The sequence below is a fragment of the Oncorhynchus mykiss genome, chromosome 20 (genome assembly GCF_013265735.2).
Source record: "Oncorhynchus mykiss isolate Arlee chromosome 20, USDA_OmykA_1.1, whole genome shotgun sequence".
Lineage (NCBI taxonomy): Eukaryota > Metazoa > Chordata > Actinopteri > Salmoniformes > Salmonidae > Oncorhynchus > Oncorhynchus mykiss.
Window position 1 is genome coordinate 35,385,850 of NC_048584.1, and position 21,369 is coordinate 35,407,218.

Below are 21,369 nucleotides of genomic sequence, written 5' to 3' on the forward strand. Positions count from 1 at the left end.
TATCTTCCAGTCTCATGGTAATTGACCTTTAATTAACATAAACACATTTAACATCTCCTGGCTTCCACGCACAGCCTACAAGCCACTGATGCAGACCTTTGTGACATCTACATTTTAAAAAGTCTAATAAATCCATTATTTATTTTAGACAGGTCTAAAGAAACATGATATGAAGAAAATGTCTATTTCAGAAGAACAGAACAGCATCCTCTGCGTTGTCCTTATGTTAGGCCCTGATCTGGCTTTCACCATATGGCTCAGGGGCTACACTAGTTAATTTAGCAGACAAGATTTGTTTAGAATTCCATGGCTTCATTTTATAGTATAAAGAATACAATTGAACATAGCTGAATAAAATAGAAAGGATATTTTCTCCAAACGACTCAAATTATGATTTGAAAAAAGTTGCATGAATGGCATGAGCTCTGCTTTGGTTTTTTTGTGCAGACTGTACACACTTCATCAGTCTCTCATTCACAGTTTGACAAGACCTTGATAATGCCTAGAATTTCCTGGCTGCATCCATTTTGTGTGGCCATAATTTCCCTAAAAAAAATCTATGCCTTTTGCGGACTGTGGCCATTGTGCCCTTGGGCTGAGTGTAATAATTATAATTCCCTTCTCCCCAATGTATGCAGAAGCACCTCTCACTCACATGGCTCTTTGTTACGTGATCGGGTCTTTCGCACTGGCTACAAGTGAAGACCGACACATCGGGGACGCAACTGCGAGTGTCCTTATCCAATTCCGAGGCACATATTGAAGCTATTGGAAGAACTGTCCACATTTACTTTTCGTCAGCCAACAAGATAAGTAGGCCTAACGAACAGTAAAAGCACTAGCCTATGTCAATCTAGTAGTACAAAAGTTAACCAATTATATTCTGTGCGAGAAATAAATATTCCAAACATAGTCCAGAACAGTTGGGATGCGATATACACACTGCTGCCACCTGGTGGCCAACATCTAAATTACACCTAGATTCCAATCTGAAATTATGGCCTTTCTCTTGCATTTCAAAGATGAAAAAAAAAATTATAATAATAATCAAACGCATGCTTTTTTGTTTGTGTTATCTTTTACCAGATCTAATGTGTTAAATTCTCCTACATTAATGTCACATTTCCACAAAGTTCAAAGTGTTTCCTTTCAAATGGTATAAAGAATATGCATTTCTTTGCTTACGGTCCTGAGCTACAGGCAGTTAGATTTGAGTATGTCATTTTAGGCGAAAATTGAAAAAAAAGGGGAGGATCCTTAATTAAGGCAAACAGCGCATACTTCTTTTTCTAATCATAGTTGCACACCTCATGTAGTCTAGCCCATAGGCCTATATGTTTTGATAAGGTTTGTATCATAACTAAAGTGGCCAAATAAGCTGAGCATCATTCACAAGTGATAGGCTAATATTTCAATCATCACACTATTCTTGATTTAATCTTGTCTTTACATATACTAAATAAAATGTGTGTGAAATTTGTTTGATTTAGAATGGACCATTATCATGCATCTGTCTCGAAACGGGCAGTGGATGGAGGACCCTTTTCCTGTGGTTAATTTTCATGCCAGCAAGGTATGCTATACTCATGTTTTAAAGAGAAGCAATGCGCCTAGCCTATAGAAAGCTGATCTGATACTCCTCTTTTTAATAGAGGCCGTCACTCTGTTTTCTCACACAATTGCATAGCCTATAGAAATGTTGCTCAACATGAGCTCATGAAGTGTTTGATTAGATTTTCGATTACATTTGCATTGATGTCAGAGTGATTAGAGGAACAATAGAGTGCTGAGTACCAGGCAGTTAGCAAGTTTCGTAGGCTACTAATGACCAGCAGCAGCATCAGCGCTTGGAGAAGCCTAGTTACAGTGACTATACTGTCACGTGGAATTTGACTACCATCATGACTCGCGACCGTCGGTGTGGCAGTAATACAGTCACCGTAACAGCCCTAATCACCCCATGCATTTGCCATTCAATGTTTTGACTGGTAATACAGTATCTATTAGAAATGTAAATTTTATTTGAGTTCAACATAGGCAGTCATATCATAAATATTGCAGTATAAATACTAGTACATTTACTTCATGTTCACAATATGTGTTACATTGTCCGTCTGTGAAAGATTGCAAGACCGTTTTCTTCAGTTGGATAGGTTCAGAGCCATACATTTAGAAAGGTTATTTCGCCTTGAAAAATGGAGGCGCATGTAGTCGTAGAAGTATGCATCTGTGTATGTATATTTCTCTGGATATGTTTAATGATTTTGTTATGAATTAACTGATCATAATATTGTCTGTTTCCCAGTAAGTACATCCAATCAGGCTGAATTACAATATTTTCATTCTACATCGTATTATGGCTCATTGTTATTCAATATTGAAACTGTTTTTTTTATAGAAAACTCAGGCATTGGATAACTATGTTAATGCTAGCAGTAACATTTCATATTTCACTGCTGCAGTATCATAAGTATCATTACTGCTATGTATATCTGAATTGTGTTCAAACATAAAGGTGCAAAATACTTCACAAAGCCACTATTTTGTTTCATGGAACACTCAGTAACAACACGCCCGCAAAAAAAGCCTGTTTCACAAGTCATCACTGGTGATCACAAGGCCGTTGGCTATCTGGTTCTCAAGAATCATCCCCTCCTCGTCCTCCTGCACAAGCAACGGAGAGAAATAAAATGATCAACAAGAAGCATTTTCGGTCTTCATAATAATTGTTTTTCATACGACGTCTAGAAAATAATTTATTAACCTGTTAGATATTCAGTATATCTGCACCATAATTACTCAAATGATTAATAATCTACGATCAGGTAGATGGCGATTAGATGTACTTTATTCTCCTTGTTGTTTGGATTAGCAGAGATCACTCACCTCGTCTTTGGGAATGTAGTCTTTTTCTGTGCTTCTGTACGACACCACGTGGATAAGAGTATAAACTCTGAAAAGAGAAACAACACAGTGTACTTTTAGTGTGATTTCATCAAGACTCATCATAAGATAACTGAAACTAATCACTTGCTTGCATTGAGATAATTTTTTTTAACTGTAATAAGGCGCACAGCATTCTATTTGTCTTTCTGCCTTTTATTTTGACATTTCTGTCCTCTTATGCATGTTTGGAATGGAGGTGTTATCATTTTGTTATCATATATCATTTTGTGTTTGAGAAATGAGAAATGTTTGCCCACCTGTGGTAAAGCATAGCCAGGAACTGCACCACTAGAAGCACAGCGAATGACAAGAGGAACATCAGACTGAGAGGCTCCACCTTCAGGTATTCTCCTGAGGATGTGCCATTTGGCCAGATTTTTTCAATCTTGATACTAATCACATCATTTCCAATGGCTTGTAAAAAGAAAGTGGCCACAATCCACAAAACGTTGACGATGAAATACAGAAACACTGCCTGTAAAACAACAAATACAAAAGGATCATTCTACAAGCCATATGTGTTTAATAGAACATAGTAAATAAATAGTATAAAAATAGAAAAGCCCACCTTGTTTCGTAGTGACTTCAGTTCCCTTGTCACCTCCTCTTTATGAGCTTTATCATCTACAATAGGTGCGAGGTATCTCTCAAGCAGTTTCTTCCAAAAGTCGTGTTCATCCTGCCAAAATGCATATTGGAAACATGGTCATTTTATTGGAGCACATTGTTGCTCAACACTGTCTGTTCTTCAGATTATCACTCAAAGGGTCTGGTTCCAGAGTACTCAGTCAACTTATTGCTGAAGTCCATCCCAGGTCACAGATGTAGAGAAGACAACGTCCGGAGCTGCACCAGTAAGACACCAGGCAATACAATATAACATTAAATACAATATGAACGGGTGTGTTTTCACTCAAACATTACCTCAGTGAGTTTCTCCACCTGTGGGGCAATGAGGGTTTTCTCTACAGCTCTTTTTACCCTCCTCTCAAGCCTCTCCATTCGGTTGGTTTTCAGGATCCTCCTGGCAGCCTCGTTAAGGGCGTACTGCAGCTCTTCTAGCTGGCTGTCGCTCAGCACGTCCTCTGGGCCCACCTTGTCCTTCAGCTCTCCGTTCACTGTGTCCGTCAGCATCATCACCAACTCCTCACACACATCCTCCTGGTTCTTGTTTCTCAGGGTGTAACGGATCTGCTCCTGAAGGTTCCTTTTCAAGTTGGAGTAGGTCAATTTCTTCAGGAACTCTTCCTTGACAGGCTGAACCCAATCTATTAAAAGCAAATTGTGTAGAGGTGCTGTTGATTTATAATTCAACTTGTAGTTACATACTGACTTTTTGTATGTTGTAGGTTACAGCTATACTCTTTCATGTACTGAACCACCTACCACTTTGAGGTACAAATTCTCTTTCTTCCTCGGTGAAGCCACTATAAAGCGAACCGTCATAAAGCATATTATCATCTTCATCGTCATGGTTATCATCGTTGTCATCTTCAATGCTGGAATAGGCGCTCTCCTTTTTAGGAATGCTGTCAAACCTGTCAACACTGCTGTGAACAAGAGGATGAAAAGTTACAACAGGTAACAACAGGCCCTCCATTTGATAGACGTTTGTTTTAGACAGTATATGAGCGAGGTCCTTTGGGCCTTTGTGAAATGTTTTGTACATGCCTTGTATCATATTCTAAGTCTTTCTTGGCTCTTTTGCGGTCTAAAAGCTCTGGACTTATTTCCTCACTGTTTTCTTCATTTGGGGCATTGTTTTTCTCTTCCTTGGTGTTGGGCTTCTGTTCATGCACCACTTGCTGGGTGACTTGTATGTTTGGATTGACTGCCTGCTGGAGTTGCTGGAGCATCAAGTTATCAGTCTCTTGGGTGACTTGTAGTTTCATATCCCAACAGCAAAGTTTGCAGTTTCGATCACAGAGAACATTCTGGGTCTTCTTCTGTTCTTTTTCCTTGTTTGTCTCTCGAGTGCCCCATGTGACAATGTGCATGTTCACCAAGGAGTAGATTGTGAGCAAGAGATAGCCACTGGGGATACAGATGAAGTACATCAGACCATAGATGATCATGCTGAACTCCTGGGGGTGAAGGATGGCTGTCACCAGGTACATGGCAGCCATGGAAACCAGGAAGAGGCCAGTTGGGGTGATGAATGTGCCCTGCATAGCCATGTCACCTGGGGAACGCATGAAATGAAATGTGTATCGTAACAGTCTGACTCATTTAACACCAGCCGCCACCCTTTAAAGGATTATAGGTAAGCTTTATCTTTGCATAAACAACTTGGTTCTGTGTGTTGAGTGAATGATCATGTGAAGAGTCATTGCCAAAGCTTACCGATGATGGCGAAGAATGATGCTAACATCAGAAAGGCGTACAACACGCTCATAATAGCTGCAATGGTGATCTGGGTATTTGGTTTTGCCAAAAAACAAATTAACAGGTAGAAAATAGGTGGGATGACTGATATGATGATGGACAGGGTTCCTTCAATTTGGAACACAAACTGAAAAGCACCTAAAGAGGAAGACAGAAAAAAGAGGTAATACCTTCCTGGGATGGAGCTCTGTATATCATAGCACATAAAAACAATACCATTTGAACTCACTTTTATGGTTTTATTGAACCAAAGCAAAAGTCATAACTGATGGGTATACATACTTTATACTGTTTGTCCTTTAGCCCTGTGCCCTAAAATGTGTAGTCATATGTAATGTCGTTCACCCAGCTGGCTCTCTGCCTGACTTTGAGCTTTTGAACTTACTGACATTTCGAAATACTTAACTTGTACATCACCCAATCAATAATATAATACTCTTAGCAAAAACATCTATTTTTCATTTACAATCTGTAGAAATTATGAAAATAGAAAGGTTCAGAACTTTTGTGAAACATCACAGCACAGTGGAAAAATATATGACAGCTAGAAAAAGTGGATGGTCTTCAGAGATAAATGGGAGGGGTTGAGGGAAGCTGAAGGGTGGGACTGGATGGTGTTCAGAGATAAATGGGAGGGGTTGAGGGAAGCTGAAGGGTGGGACTGGATGGTGTTCAGAGATAAATGGGAGGGGTTGAGGGAAGCTGAAGGGTGGGACTGGATGGTCTTCAGAGATAAATGGGAGGGGTTGAGGGATGCTGAAGGGTGGGACTGGATGGTCTTCAGAGATAAATGGGAGGGGTTGAGGGAAGCTGAAGGGTGGGACTGGATGGTCTTCAGAGATAAATGGGAGGGGTTGAGGGAAGCTGAAGGGTGGGACTGGATGGTCTTCAGAGATAAATGGGAGGGGTTGAGGGAAGCTGAAGGGTGGGACTGGATGGTCTTCAGAGATAAATGGGAGGGGTTAAGGGAAGCTGAAGGGTGGGACTGGATGGTCTTCAGAGATAAATGGGAGGGGTTGAGGGAAGCTGAAGGGTGGGACTGGATGGTCTTCAGAGATAAATGGGAGGGGTTGAGGGAAGCTGAAGGGTGGGACTGGATGGTCTTCAGAGATAGATGGGAGGGGTTGAGGGAAGCTGAAGGGTGGGACTGGATGGTGTTCAGAGATAGATGGGAGGGGTTGAGGGAAGCTGAAGGGTGGGACTGGATGGTATTCACAGATATATGGGAGGGGTTGAGGGAAGCTGAAGGGTGGGACTGGATGGTGTTCAGAGATAGATGGGAGGGGTTGAGGGAAGCTGAAGGGTGGGACTGGATGGTCTTCAGAGATAAATGGGAGGGGTTGAGGGAAGCTGAAGGGTGGGACTGGATGGTCTTCAGAGATAGATGGGAGGGGTTGAGGGAAGCTGAAGGGTGGGACTGGATGGTGTTCAGAGATAAATGGGAGGGGTTGAGGGTAGCTGAAGGGTGGGACTGGATGGTCTTCAGAGATAAATGGGAGGGGTTGAGGGTAGCTGAAGGGTGGGACTAAAAACAAACAAAATAAAGCTAATGTCAAATATACTGTGTCCATGAAATGTTTATAGTTTGAATAAGCTGGAAGTAGAAGCCTAAGTATTTTAGTCCAGTATTTTACTCCAATTAGGGAGGGGTGGTTGGGTTAGGGGAAAATAATAAAGGAAAATATACACTGTGTATTTTAGGGAAAGGGGGATAACTAGTCAGTTATACAACTGAATGCATTCAACTGAAATGTGTCTTCCGCATTTAACCCAACCCCTGTGAAACAGAGAGGTGTGGGGGGGCTGTCATAATTGACATCCACGTCTTCGGCGCCCGGGGAACAAATATACAGTATTTACAAAAAAATATATATGGGGGATTGGAAATGATACAGACAATTACAGTGATAGAAACAACAATCAATCTGCAATATTAAAGCTGATATACACCTTAATAAAAATAAAATATATAACAACTTGACTTAAGGGAAAATGTGGCACTTCAGTTCTCGTTACTCTAGGTCGTATAATGAGTATTGGTTAACAACATATAGACATAAAATAGTGCGTACAATGAACAAGAATGAACAGAACAGGTACCTGCTATCATCAGAGACACAGAGGCAGGGCCGAGAATGGAGGAGCTGACAGTAAATATCTGGTAGAAGATGTACAGTCTGGAGATGGAAGAGTTCCTCTTGACCGTCTCATTGCCACTGTGCAGGAGGTCCAGGGTGTTGGCCAGAGTAGACGGCCCCCAACGCCGCCTCTGGTTGTAAAACTCTTTGAACTCCTGAGGGGAGTTGGTGTAGGCGTCAGACGCAGCGTTGTACTCCACTCTCCAGCCCTGCTGGAGGAGCAGGGTGCACAGCCAGCGGTCCTCACCTGGCCAGCAGGAAAAGGGAAGATTCAAGGAAGTGAATATACTTATCAGGTCCTAGGACAGCTGCACACTTAGTGATTATCTCTAGGGAACACTTAATGGGCCAGTAAATATGTAAACTCAGCAAAAAAACAAAACGTCCTCTCACTATCAACTGCGTTTATTTTCAGAAAACTTAACACGTGTACATATTTGTATGAACATAACAAGTTTCAACAACTGAGACATAAACTGAACAAGTTCCACAGACATGTGACAAACAGAAATGGAATAACGTGTCCCTAAACAAAGGGGGGGTCAAAATCAAAAGTAACAGTCAGTATCTGGTGTGACCACCAGCTGCATTAAGTACTGCAGTGCATCTCCTCCTCATGGACTGCACCAGATTTGCAGATTATTGCTGTGAGATGTTACCCCACTCTTCCACCAAGGCACCTGCAAGTTCCTGGACATTTCTGGGGGGAATGACTCTAGCCCTCACCCTCCGATCCAACAGGTCCCAGACGTGCTAAATGGGATTGAGATCCGGGCTCTTCGCTGGCCATGGCAGAACACTGACATTCCCATCTTGCAGGAAATAATGCACAGAACGAGCAGTATCGTTGGTGGCATTGTCATGCTGGAGGGTCATGTCAGGATGAGCCAGCAGGAAGGGTAACACATGAGGGAGGAGGATGTCTTCCCTGTAACGCACAGCGTTGCGATTGCTTGCAATGACAACAAGCTCAGTCCGATGCTGCTGTGACACACCGCCCCAGACCATGACGGACCCTCCCCCTCCAAATCGAGTACAGGCCTCGGTGTAACACTCATTCCTTCGACAATAAACGCGAATCCAACCAACCACCAACCACCTGCCTTACAACAGGCCTAAAAGCCCTCAGTCCAGCCTCTCTCAGCCTATTGCGGACAGTCCGAGCACTGATGGAGAGATTGAAACTTCCTGGTGTAACTCGGGCAGTTGTTGTTGCCATCCTGTACCTGTCCCGCAGGTGTGATGTTCGCATGTACCGATCCTGTGCAGGTGTTGTTACACGTGGTCTGCCACTGCAAGGACGATCAGCTGTCTGTCCTGTCTCCCTGTAGCTTGTCTAAGGCGTCTCACAGTACAGACATTGCAATTTATTGCCCTGGCCACATCTCCAGTCCTCATGCCTAAGGCAGCATGCTTAAGGCACGTTCACACAGTTGAGCAGGGACCCTGGGCTTCTTTCTTTTTGTGTTTTTCAGAGTCAGCAGAAAGGCCTCTTTAGTGTCCTAAGCTTTCATAACTGTGACCTTAATTACCTACCGTCTGTAAGCTGTTAGTGTCTTAACGACCATTCCACTTGTGCATGTTCATTCATTGTTTATGGTTCATTGAACAAGAATGGGAAACAGTGTTTAAACCCTTTACAATGAAGGTCTGTGAAGTTATTTGGATTTTTATAAATTATCTTTGAAAGTCAGGGTTGCTGAGTTTATGTCACCCTTGATCTATTGAAGCCAACATAAACAGCTCAATAAACTGTGATAAAACGTTCTATGAACCTCCTGTTGTATTACCTAATACTCCAGTAGCATATACTGTAAACCAAGTGCTGTTGATGGGAGAATAAGGAAGTAGTCACCTTGATCATATTGAACATACTCAGAGGCTCTAGTTGCAGTGGTAGTGTATCTCTTGAGCACGTTGTCATCCATCAGAGCTGATCCCCTGAACAAGCTGAAGCATCCAGGACTGCAGAGGACTGAACCAAACACGTGCTCAGCTGTTTTCTGGAGCCAGTGACCAACAGCATACTCAAATTTCTGATACCACACCATTGGACCTAAAATAGAAATCAATGCATGTCAGTTCAGTTATACTGTAGCGGTAGCGAGACATGTTGATATATTATATCTCAGTGGTTATGGTTGGAATTGGATTAGGGGCTCCGTATCGTGGAAGTATCACAGAAGATCCGCAATAAAATGTCAACTTAATTTCCGATTGAGTCGACATATGCAACGTTTCCCGTGGGATGCAGTCTCCGCGAACGCGGGAACATTGCCTTTACATTTCACTCTAGCTATAACCGGATCTTTTGCAACGCTTCTGTGATACGGATAGATGCACTTGAAATATACAGTATGCTGGACATAGCCATGTCTGAGTGGATCCCCTAACTCTTTGGTAAAGGGTGTATCAACATCAGTTCTACTCACCCATTCCTGTAGGGTGGATTCGTCCGCATGCAGCACCCACATTGCAGTACTTCCGAAGTCGGTCCACCAGTAATATCAGAGCTGCGGGGTGGAAGTCTGTGTCTCCATCCAGGGCCATGATGTAGGTATTGTCATCAGAGATGTGTTTTCTCTTACTGTCATTGTCATGCTGTGGCAACAGGAAACTCTCCCCATCCAGTGATATGAGACTGGCACGGCAAGGATTATTCTGTCTCTGTAGAAGACAAATACAAAAAAAATCATACACATTAATTTAGAGAAACCATGGAACCATGGCTCGCTACTGATTTTTCATATTTACAGATCAGCTGTATTGTGGGGATAAAGGCAATAACATAGAAATTAGCATTAAATATATTACATACCGTTATCTTTTGAGGATTCTTGACAATGTATCCTTTCCATCCAAGCAGATAATAGAGGTACATGATCTGAAAGACATGTCAGATGCAAACTTATAACCATTTAATTTTCCTCAAGTGTGTTCATACTAAAACCAAAAAAAGCAATTACAATATATTTATGTTCTTCAAGAAAAGTCATTAAAGTATGTTTAAAGAACGTAGGTTAACAGTGGTGAAATCATGGAATACAGTAATATTGAAAATCATCCTACCCACCTGTGACCATCTCTTCTTGTTTCTGATTAGCTGTTTGTCTTTCAAATGAAAATACAGCATGTTTCCTTCTGGCATCACAAACATTAATCGCCCACCATAAGGAGTCTCAATAATTGACACATCATCGGGCTCCTTATTGGTGAATACCCTGAAATACACAAACATTCCAGATTCATTATGAAACAGTTGGCAGTCTTTTGGATTGATAGAATTCCCCCATTCATAGTGAATGCATCTTAAAGTAGAGCTTGCTTGTGCTCATTAACTGGCACTTGGTCTGGTTTTTATGGGGAGTAAAGTGCAAAGAAAAAACAAATGTCCACTTACCTGTATACCTCTATGACCACATGAATGAGATCGGTCACATATTCGTTGATAAACTTTTTGTCCGTCTCTTTGTCTATCATGAATGCGTCATCTACAAATATGTGGCATTCAAAGTCAAAAACATCTTTATGTTCCTCTTTTGGGTCACCTCTGTACCGGTCCAACCTGAAACCATCAAGACACATGTTAAGAGAACATCCTATTTTTATGCAAAACAGTATAATAATTACCTCCTTATCATTCATTGTATTTTGTCAAAGTCTGTTGGTCCTGTACACGCTAAGGTTGTAGAACTGATGTGGAACGCATTTCACACAATGGTTGTGATTTTAACTGATATTTTGGTAATACAATGGAGAGTTTGTCTGTATCAATATGTTTACACAACCATTTTACGGTGTCTCCACAACGCTTGTGTAATTATGTCTGTGCTGAAAAACTCTACCACAACAAGTGACAAATGTGTTAAAGGCTATATGAGTTATACAACTTGAGTACGGTGTGAACGGTGTCATTGTCTTGTGTTGTATACAAGAGGTCTCTGCTGCACACACTCACACACACACACTCATTCACACACACCAACATTGTACATTTATATGAAATAACTTTTCAGGGCTAGAAATATTTAAATATCAAACACAGCCAGCGAAATTGATAAGCACAATACCTGAACATGGATGTGAGGATCTTCAACATCTCGTCATAGGTCTCATGCCACATTGTTGCACAGAGGTAAATGACACAATTCTCCACGTCGTCAACAACACTACTGTAGAATGAAAAACACGGGGAAAGTATGAGAACATGTTTGGATGGAGGAGAGAGAGCCATTTCTAAACATGTTTGAATGCAGAGTGATCAGAGTTAATGTCAGTAAGTGTATTTCAGCACACTCCCACTAAGACTCTTTCTTATATAGTGCACTGTCGGCAAAACTCAACAATTACTGAATAAATGTCTATTTGCACTGTTGCAATGTGAAGTCTTAAACCATGTGGACTTTTAATCAATTAAATAGAAAAGTCTTGCCTCTCCTGGTTCCTCGTTTGCACAACCTTCATCTTGGTGTTCAGAAGCAGAGACAGGTCGATGAAGGCAGATTCATAGAGGCGTCGTACAAACAGCTCAGTTGTGCGTTCGATCCTCTGGACCTTGAAGTTCCACACGTAGTAGGTGCATGTGATGAGCCCGAGCCACATGCAAATGCCCTCCAGCGCAAGTAGGGAGAAAGGCCAGGTCCAGTAATGGCTACTCAAAGAAGTCCTGCAGATGCTCTTTGTGAGCTCCAGCATCACAACTGTGCTGGTGTTCTTGGTGCTCAGGTCAACTAGGCTCGAGCAAAAGTCTATGATAGAAGTTGTGTCGGCCCCAGCTAGGTATTGAGATTGCGTTAGGAAAAGGATCATGCCGAGAATGAGAACAGCGGGCCCGGTAAAACAGACAGGGAAGGCGAAGCTCATTCGCACAGAGTGGATCTTACAAGCCACCACTCCAAACCAATGGCATGCAGCAGAGAAAAAGGCTTGGAGGAAAAGTACAGTAAGACCAATATCAAGTGTCTCTCTATGCCTCGCAATTGTACTTTCATCTTCATCGGCCTTAGGGGTGAAATCAAAATCTGCCCATACAATGTTTTCCTGTATCCATACGTGGTAGATGAGGTACACAGCAGCAATGACTACAACCCTTAGAAGACTCGATATCACAAATACAAAGTCTCTGAAGGTGTCCAACTCAGCCAGCATTTCTTGCATGTTGTTGCTCGCCTGCACTGGGTTTTCCCACCAGTTCAGAGAAACCAAAAAAGATGCAAAAACTGCAATGCCAACATACCAATAACAGTCGTCCTCCTGGCCTGATACAAAAGAGGTTACCCGGACATAATAGTCAGCCCCAAGGAGAAAGTAGCCGGTCAGGACAAGCATAAGAGAACAAATGGGGAAGATGATCTTCCAGTTCTCTCTCTGCAGACGAAATACAATCTGTAGGACTGAGGAAAGCATGCAGACTCCCCCGGAGATAAAGAGGTTTGTCAGCACGTCAAACTGGGGCATCACCACCAGCACCAGGATGGAGGTCCCAAGAGACACCAAGCATTCAATCCCACACACCTGAAAAATACACATTTAAGTTTGTATTGACAGCATGCGGTGATGGGGAAGCTACTTTGAAAATATAGTTTACCAGGCTACCAATTACTTCACACTGGAAGAAGAGAAGCTACACTAAAGCTACCCTTAAATTCTGAAATTTCTACAAATTGCAAGGTGAGATTACTTTGCGGTCAAATGTTAACAGAATGTTTAATTTAGTCTATTTAACACAAACACAATGTTTCAAGTGAGAATTAGGCAGGTATAATGCCGAAAAATTCTTGCCTACTTCTCCCCTATTTTCTTTTCTTTTTCCAGAAAAACAGCAGTGTGTAGTTCCAGTAGTTAGCTACACCGCTACATGGTGAGAATATAACTATCTACTGAAAATACTGCATAGATTAGAAATCAATTCCCCAACACTGACAGCAAGAAATTTGAGCAGCAATTAAGACATACAAAGATCACCAAGAAGTCAAATTGTATAATATTTCAACTTACAATTCCCATAGTTCTCATGTTTGGTGGGACGAAGTTCTTGAAAGCGCATTTCCACAGTGACTTGAGGAACACGAGCAGGTTGGGCATCACCAAACAGCCCACCAGCATGAGCATGTAATATTGTCTTTCCTTGGAAGTCCTAGTCGATGTGGGGCTTGAGAGTGTGGAGAGAACCAGTAGAGAGCCCTGGCGGATTAGATGTAAACACAACTGACATCAGACTCCTAATATTATAGCATCTAAGATTCATTCATTTAAACACTGATCTACATAATGAGTGTGAACAATTCCTTCATAGTGTTAGCAGTGTATGTGTTAGAGAAAAAAAAACAGATGGGAGAGTACTAGGGTGTCCAGGGTGTCAACCTGGTCTCAGAGCATTTCATATTATTCTGTACAAAAATCTGAGGCCCCATTTAGTATGATATTTTATGTTTTGTATGGTGTGAATTAATTTGTGGATGTCCATCACCCATTTGGTATGATATGTTTTCCGAATTACAATTCACAGATTTGAGATTTGTCTCATAAAGAACCCATTCCCCTTCCCTTGTATACTATTCATCAATGCTGAGTTGTGGAAATGTATCTGATATGGTATGGATTCTATATATCTATTATAAGATGACATCCCAGGAGGTATTATGCTTGATCCAGTAGTTTCCAGGTTCATGGTGCTGGGGTCAATGCTAGATGTGATACAGTTTATGTGAAATTGACGTCAAGGGCCTCCCGAGTGGCACAGTGGTCTAAGGCACTGCATCGCAGTTGCTAGCTGATCCTGGTTCGAGTCCAGGCTCTGTCGCAGCCGGCCGTAACCGGGAGACACATGGGGCGGCGCACAATTTGCCCAGCATCGTACGGGTTAGGGGAGGGTTTGGCTGGCAGGGATGTCCTTGTCCCATCGCACTCTAGTGACTCCTGTGGCGGGCCGGGCGCATGCACGCTGACACGGTTGCCAATGTGTTTCCTCTAACACCTTGATGTGGCTGGCTTCTGGGTTAAGGGGGCATTGTGTCAAGAAGCAGTGCGGCTTGGTTAGGTTGTACTTCGGAGGAAGTATGGCTCTTGACCTTCGCCTCTCCCGAGTCAGTATGGGAATTGCAGCGATGAGCGAAGACTGTAACTACCAATTTGATACCACGAAATTGGGGAGAAAAAAGGGGTAAAGTAAAGAAATTAAAATAAAATAAATTGATGTCAAAAGTTGACATTTCTTTTGCATTTTATCTTCCTAATCTTAACCTAATTGTCATAACCTGTTATGTTAATTATCCTTACCTGCTGCGTAAGTTCTCCTCACCTGTTATAAAAAGTCAATTCTGACATAAGATGTATCCTGTCTACGCTAAACTGGGTGCTGGTCCCTCATTTTGGCTCACCTTGCTGATGACAGCACTGGACAGGACCATTATCCCCACGAACGCTGCCACCAGGTGCTGGAACAACTCAAAGCATCTTCTCTTCTCCTCTTTCTCAGCACCAATGGGATTTAACTGGAATGGATCCCAGGTGTCTCTGTGACAGTATCAAACACAATTTAAAACAGTTTGTTAAAACAGTTTATTACTGTTTAATAAACCGCCCTTAAAATAATAACTTCCAGTCTTTATAAACCCTTTATAAACTGTAGCTGTAATGTCTGACTTGAAGATATGTTATATCCACTGATGGGAAGGTACAGATGTAGGATCTTAATTTTCTCACAGCAAGAAAATAATCCAGCAGCAACAGGAAATATGAATTATTGTGTGGACTATAATTAACGTTATAAAAACATTTTAAGGGTTGATACATTTCTTTTTTTTTTACAAACTTTAGAAGCCTTTGCATTTCCTACTGTGCATGACATTTTCTGCACAACAGGGTAATCTAATTAAGATCCTACACCTGTAAATGATTTTAGTAGTTCATCATTGGGTCAAAGGAAGTAAGTCACAAGTGACATCATATAACATCCATTATAAACTGGGTGGTTCGAGCCCTGAATGATGATTGGCTGACAGCCGTGGAATATCAGACCATATACCACAGGTATGATAAAACATTTATTTTTACTGCTCTTTTACTTGCTCTAATGTTGGTAACCTGTTTATAATAGCAATAAGGAGCCTCAGTGTTTATGGATTTCAGGGAAAGGTGACACTAAATGAGCCACTATTGAATCAGTAGAATTGTAAATGAAACTGCTAATTGGGTGCAGTAGGTTCTGACAATGTCATATCCATGAATGATGCCCAGTCGGTCTGTATTCAGACAGCCAGTCTTACCTTATCTAATGAGCTTTGGCTTTGACATAACTATGGCGCCAGTATAAGCACCCAAACGCACCCAACCCAATTGTGACCAGCCCTACATGGTGAATCGCCCTAATTAAGATATGACCATTATCCATTATATCAACCTTATGTAAACAACCTCATGCCCACCAGGTTTACTGAATAAAACTGAATTGAACGAGGGGACAAAATGTTGATGGTGTTATCTCAAATAATTGATCTGAATAGACTGTTGATGATGTTCTAGATCAGTGGTTCTCAACCTATCCACAGGGGGTAGTTGGAAGACCCATAACACTGTAACACTTTGAATTTCTCCAAACACAAACAAGCTAGAGTGATGAAACACAGTACATGCACATTTGGGTTGTCTCCTTGCTTGTTAAGTCACAGACAAATATTTCACTATTTGCATGTTTTATGGACACATATTAGTTTTTTTAGGGGTGAAATTATTTTTACTTACTGCCCTGAGAATTAATTCCCAATAATTCAAACTAGCATACTTTTTATCACTATATAGTGGGGCAAAAAAGTATTTAGTCAGCCACCAATTGTGCAAGTTCTCCCACTTAAAAAGATGAGAGAGGCCTGTAATTTTCATCATAGGTACAATTCAACTATGAAAGACAAAATGAGAAAAAAAATCCAGAAAATCACATTGTAGGATTTTTCATGAATTTATTTGCAAATTATGGTGGAAAATAAGTATTTGGTCAACAACAAAAGTTGTTGGCAATGACAGAGGTCAAACTGTAAGTCTTCACAAGGTTTTCACACACTGTTGCTGGTATTTTGGCCCATTCCTCCATGCAGATCTCCTCTAGAGCAGTGATGTTTTGGGGCTGTTGCTGGGCAACACGGACTTTCAACTCCCTCCAAAGATTTTCTATGGGGTTGAGATCTGTAGACTGGCTAGGGCACTCCAGGACCTTGAAATGCTTCTTACGAAGCCACTCCTTCGTTGCCTGGGCGGTGTGTTTGGGATCATTGTCATGCTGAAAGACCCAGCCACGTTTCATCTTCAATGCCCTTGCTGATGGAAGGAGGTTTTCACTCAAAATCTCATGATACATGGCCCCATTCATTCTTTCCTTTACACGGATCAGTCGTCCTGGTCCCTTTGCAGAAAAACAGCCCCAAAGCATGATGTTTCCACCCCCATGCTTCACAGTAGGTAGGGTGTTCTTTGGATGCAACTCAGAATTATTTGTCCTCCAAACACGACGACTTGAGTTTTTACCAAAAAGTTATATTTTGGTTTCATCTGACCATATGACATTCTCCCAATCTTCTTCTGGATCATCCAAATGCTCTCTAGCAAACTTCAGATGGGCCTGGACATGTACTGGCTTAAGCATGGGGACACGTCTGGCACTGCAGGATTTGAGTCCCTGGCGGTGTAGTGTGTTACTGATGGTAGGATTTGTTACTTTGGTCCCAGCTCTCTGCAGGTCATTCACTAGGTGTGGTTCTGGGATTTTTGCTCACCGTTCTTGTGATCATTTTGACCCCACGGGGTGAGATCTTGCGTGGAGCCCCAGATCGAGGGAGATTATCAGTGGTCTTGTATGTCTTCCATTTCCTAATAATTGCTCCCACAGTTGATTTCTTCAAACCAAGCTGCTTACCTATTGCAGATTCAGTCTTCCCAGCTTGGTGCAGGTCTACAATTTTGTTTCTGGTGTCCTTTGACAGCTCTTTGGTCTTGGCCATAGTGGAGTTTGGAGTGTGACTGTTTGAGGTTAGTTACAGGTCTGTGAGAGCCAGAAATCTTGCTTGTTTGGAGGTGACCAAATACTTATTTTCCACCATAATTTGCAAATAAATTCATAAAAAATCCTACAATGTTATTTTCTGGATTTTCTTTCTCATTTTGTCTGTCATAGTTGAAGTGTACCCATGATGAAAATTACAGGCCTCTCTCATCTTTTTAAGTGGGAGAACTTGCACAATTGGTGGCTGACTAAATACTTTTTTGCCCCACTGTACACTACCAGTCAAAGGTTTTAGAACACCTACTCATTCAAGGGTTTTTCTTTATTTTTACTATTTTCTACATTGTAGAATAATAGTTAAGACATCAAAAGTATGTAGTATGTAGTAACCAAAAAAGTGTTAAACAAATCCAAATATATTTTATATTTGAGACTCTTCAAATAGCCACCCTTGCCTTGATGACAGCTTTGCACACTCTATTTGGATTTTTTAAAACACCTTTTTTGGTTACTACATAAATCCATGTGTGTTATTTCATAGTTTTGATGTATTCACTGTTATTCTACAATGTAGTAAATAGTAAAAATAAAGAAAAACACTTGAATGAGTAGATGTTCCAAAACTTTTGATCGGTAGTGGAGAGTATGTTGGCTAAACTTTGACATGAATGACGTTGTCACTAATTTTGTCTGTTGCTAAGCACATGAGGTTTTGTCATGGTAGCTAGGTTGGGGGCAATTGTAAAGTAGTTTTAAAATTACCCTGGGCCAAGCAGCCAAATTATGAAAACAAGTGATTTTAAGATTGTATGAATAATACATGAAATGTACAAATACTAACTTTAAATAGCATTGAGGTCCTGTAGAGTGCCAAAGAATTTGTAAACAGATATAATTTGGGCACCATCAGACTATTCAGATGTTTTGAGAAGAACCAAATGGCCATGCACAAACATGGGTGTTTCTGTAATTATTGGTTAAGTACATAGAAATACTAATATTCCTAGCAAAATTGTTACATATGATGATTCATGAACATGAATGTTTTTGAAGTTAAGTACATTTGGTTTATTTTTGGGGTGTCACATTTGACCCCAACTACTGTTAGAATTGCCCGTGCCACGGGGAAAATTTAACGTCCAGTATTTTCAGATTCAAATCGATATTGTGATCCGACCATCTTACGTACATACCTATAAATGGTATGAATGATTAGGAGACATATGTACCTTTCTTATATCAAAACATGACTGGCCTAGTTCAAGTGGTCTCTGAGCAATAGAGTAAAATAGAAACATTTCCTCCAGTCTCCCCTACTTCAGGCAGAGCAAAATGTAGTTGTGGGTAGTCACCAGAAAGTATTGCGAACCCCTGTTTTTTTAGACGGATAGTATTAGACAAAAGAATCCACATATTATTGGTCACATACACATATTTAGTAGATGTTATTGCGCGTGTAACGACATGCTTGTGTTCCTAGCTCCAACAGTGCAGTCGTATCTAACAATTATATATTTAAAACTTTTTATCTATTGATCAGTTTTACATACCTATAATTGCATGCTATTATTGACCCTAAAGCATGAAATCATTACAATGCATCTATCATGCTCATTCTAATGTCTCAAAACACTTATTCTAAGCAAATAATATGTGTAGTCATTTAACAAATATTACATTGTAAGATGTTAGTGGTGTTTTCATTCCTATTAAACGGCTTTCTTTCAATATAACAATGTCAGTATTGATCTAATATCTATTGTTCTAACACTATATCCTCCGTAGAGTAATAGATGACAGCTTCTAGTGACATCTCACACACTGCCGAGGAAAGTTCCAGCATTATCAGAGCAGCGGCCCTTCGATAAGGAGCATTAGGACAAAGAGTTCAACTTTGCTTCCTTATATTGTATATCTTCAAAACTAAATTCTCATTAGTTTCCCAATAATGGTAAATTATATCTACCGTAGTACATAGTATCGTTGTATCATTATATAGTTGTATTACTTATATTTAGTGTCATTTCAGTATTGGTAGAATATTGTTCCATGTCTACAGTGCTAATTATTTTCAAGATCAGGCCCTGGGAATCCTAACAGTTTTGATTGAAATGATTCTCACGTGAAACTGAATTCAATTATTTTTGATTAATAAAACTAACCTGTGCCTTCCTTCCCTTTTCCTCCCTCTGAATTTGAGCTCCTCCATGTTTCACTGTCCTCAGTGGTACAGTTACTGGTCCTAAGTGCTAGTCCATTTGCTGAGGCACTAAGGTATTGGCATGCGTCAGTTCACTTTAATCAGCTACCACTATTTGATATGCCTCGGGCCCTCCCTCTTTTATTGTCCTTTCACCCATAAAGAGGTACAAGGATCATCCATAATACGTAACACTTTAACATATTTATTGTCTCTCACGGAAATTAATGAACATTTTGAGGTATCTTTTTGCTTACCTTTATGACAATTTACATAATTTACATACTGTACAAACTTAACCACCTAAACATTTACATGTTTTCAGTGGGGCAATTTCGTCACCAAGATGAGTTACATAGCAACAATGCTTTCAAAATATACTTGATATTCTGGTTCTATCATTACAGAACATAAATTAACAGGTTTTCAATGCAAGGTATGATGAAGTATGATGAAGGACCTCATAGATAAATACCCACCACACTCAAACTTAACACCTTGAGATGTGATTTTGCTTTGAGGACCATTTTGAAAATGCTTATAGATTACAAATGATGAATTTGTTCAAAGACTCCCTCAGTATACAAAGATCCTCCATTTGTACTACAGTATATCTAAAAAAATAAGACACACAAATCTCAACTGGATGAGGAGCTTAGTAACTCCAATGACTTAAGACAGAATTCAGAGAGTTTATTTCCTTGTTCATGTGTCGATTGTTCCATTTTTATCCACCAAGAATGTAGGTAGGACTTTTGTTTCATAAGGAAGTGAATATCTTTTTTATTTCACAAAAACAATTGAAGTTATTTTAGAAATATATAGCCTTGTTTATACTTGGTGCTAACATGCATCTTTGTCCTGATCTTGTACACATTCAGAGAAATACAGTATGTCTACACATGGTATTAAAATGTGTCTCTTATCTGTCGACTTTGTCCCCATTGTGACCATATATACCACTTTTCCTGGTCTCTCACTATTATTTGACGGCTATTCTATCAAAATAATATTTTTTTCTTTATTTTAAGACACATATTGATGCCATGAGCCATAAAGGTTTACTTTAATCAGCTAACACAATTTAAGATGCCTCAGGCCCTCCCTCTTTTACTGTCTGTTCACCCATAAAGAGGTACAAGGATCATCCACAATATGTATGTCATGACTTCCGCCGAAGTCGGTACCTCTCCTTGTTCGGGTGGCGTTCGGCGGTCGACGTCACCGGTCTTCTAGCCATTGCCGATCCACCTTTCATTTTCCATTTGTTTTGTCTTGTTTTCCCACACACCTGGTTTACATTCCCTCATTACTTGTCGTGTATCTGTTCCCCCCATGTCTGTGTGTGGAATTGTTTGTTGTAAAGTGTTTTAAAGTGCACTTCTGACTGGTTCGTGACTGGTTATTTTGTACCCATATTTTGTTGTTCTGGGTGCCGTTGGTTTTGCTCACTAAACTGCTCCGGTTATTACCCAGTTCTGCTCTCCTGCGCTTGACATCCGTGCATCCAGACACGCACCCACACTCCCGGCCTCCTACCTGGTGGCGCCGGTAGTGTGGGAGCTGGACGCGGACATTGAGCAGGCGTTACGAGCAGAGCCCGCTCCCGTCCAGTGTCGCGCTGGGCATCTGTACGTTCCGTCTGCTGTCCGTGACCGGCTGATCTATTGGGCCCACACGTCACCCTCCTCTGGTCATCCAGGCAT

At 40.9% G+C, this 21,369-nt stretch overlaps 1 protein-coding gene across 2 annotated transcripts; it reads right to left on the reverse strand.

Moving 5' to 3' along the window:
- Positions 1-1,999: 1,999 nt before the first annotated feature.
- Positions 2,000-19,762, reverse strand: LOC110499397 (chitin synthase chs-2). Of its 2 annotated transcripts, none has more exons than XM_021576519.2 (19): positions 19,626-19,762; positions 14,849-14,984; positions 13,467-13,652; positions 11,902-12,983; positions 11,540-11,641; positions 10,870-11,034; positions 10,543-10,690; positions 10,288-10,353; positions 9,902-10,136; positions 9,325-9,525; positions 7,432-7,716; positions 5,290-5,469; positions 4,618-5,128; positions 4,333-4,493; positions 3,871-4,214; positions 3,515-3,625; positions 3,204-3,421; positions 2,887-2,953; positions 2,000-2,664 (listed from the first exon to the last, which is right to left on the reverse strand). In XM_021576519.2, exons 1-19 carry the CDS (start codon positions 19,670-19,672, stop codon positions 2,593-2,595), a joined length of 4,317 nt encoding a protein of 1,438 aa, XP_021432194.2. In that variant the 5' UTR covers positions 19,673-19,762; the 3' UTR covers positions 2,000-2,592. The 2 variants fall into 2 exon arrangements, with proteins under 2 accessions (XP_021432194.2, XP_021432193.2); XM_021576518.2 differs by having other exon boundaries at positions 4,333-4,496.
- Positions 19,763-21,369: the final 1,607 nt, after the last annotated feature.

Bases quoted from the DNA above. Each gene is read 5' to 3' on its own strand.
- LOC110499397 (XM_021576518.2), bottom strand. From the start codon at position 19,672: ATGGAGGAGCTCAAATTCAGAGGGAGGAAAAGGGAAGGAAGGCACAG. The intron at 9,526-9,901 runs GTGAGTAGAACT...TTTCTATTTTAG, and splicing joins AATCCACCCTACAGGAATGG to GTCCAATGGTGTGGTATCAG. The intron at 4,215-4,332 runs GTAGGTGGTTCA...TGCTTTTAATAG, and splicing joins AGAATTTGTACCTCAAAGTG to ATTGGGTTCAGCCTGTCAAG.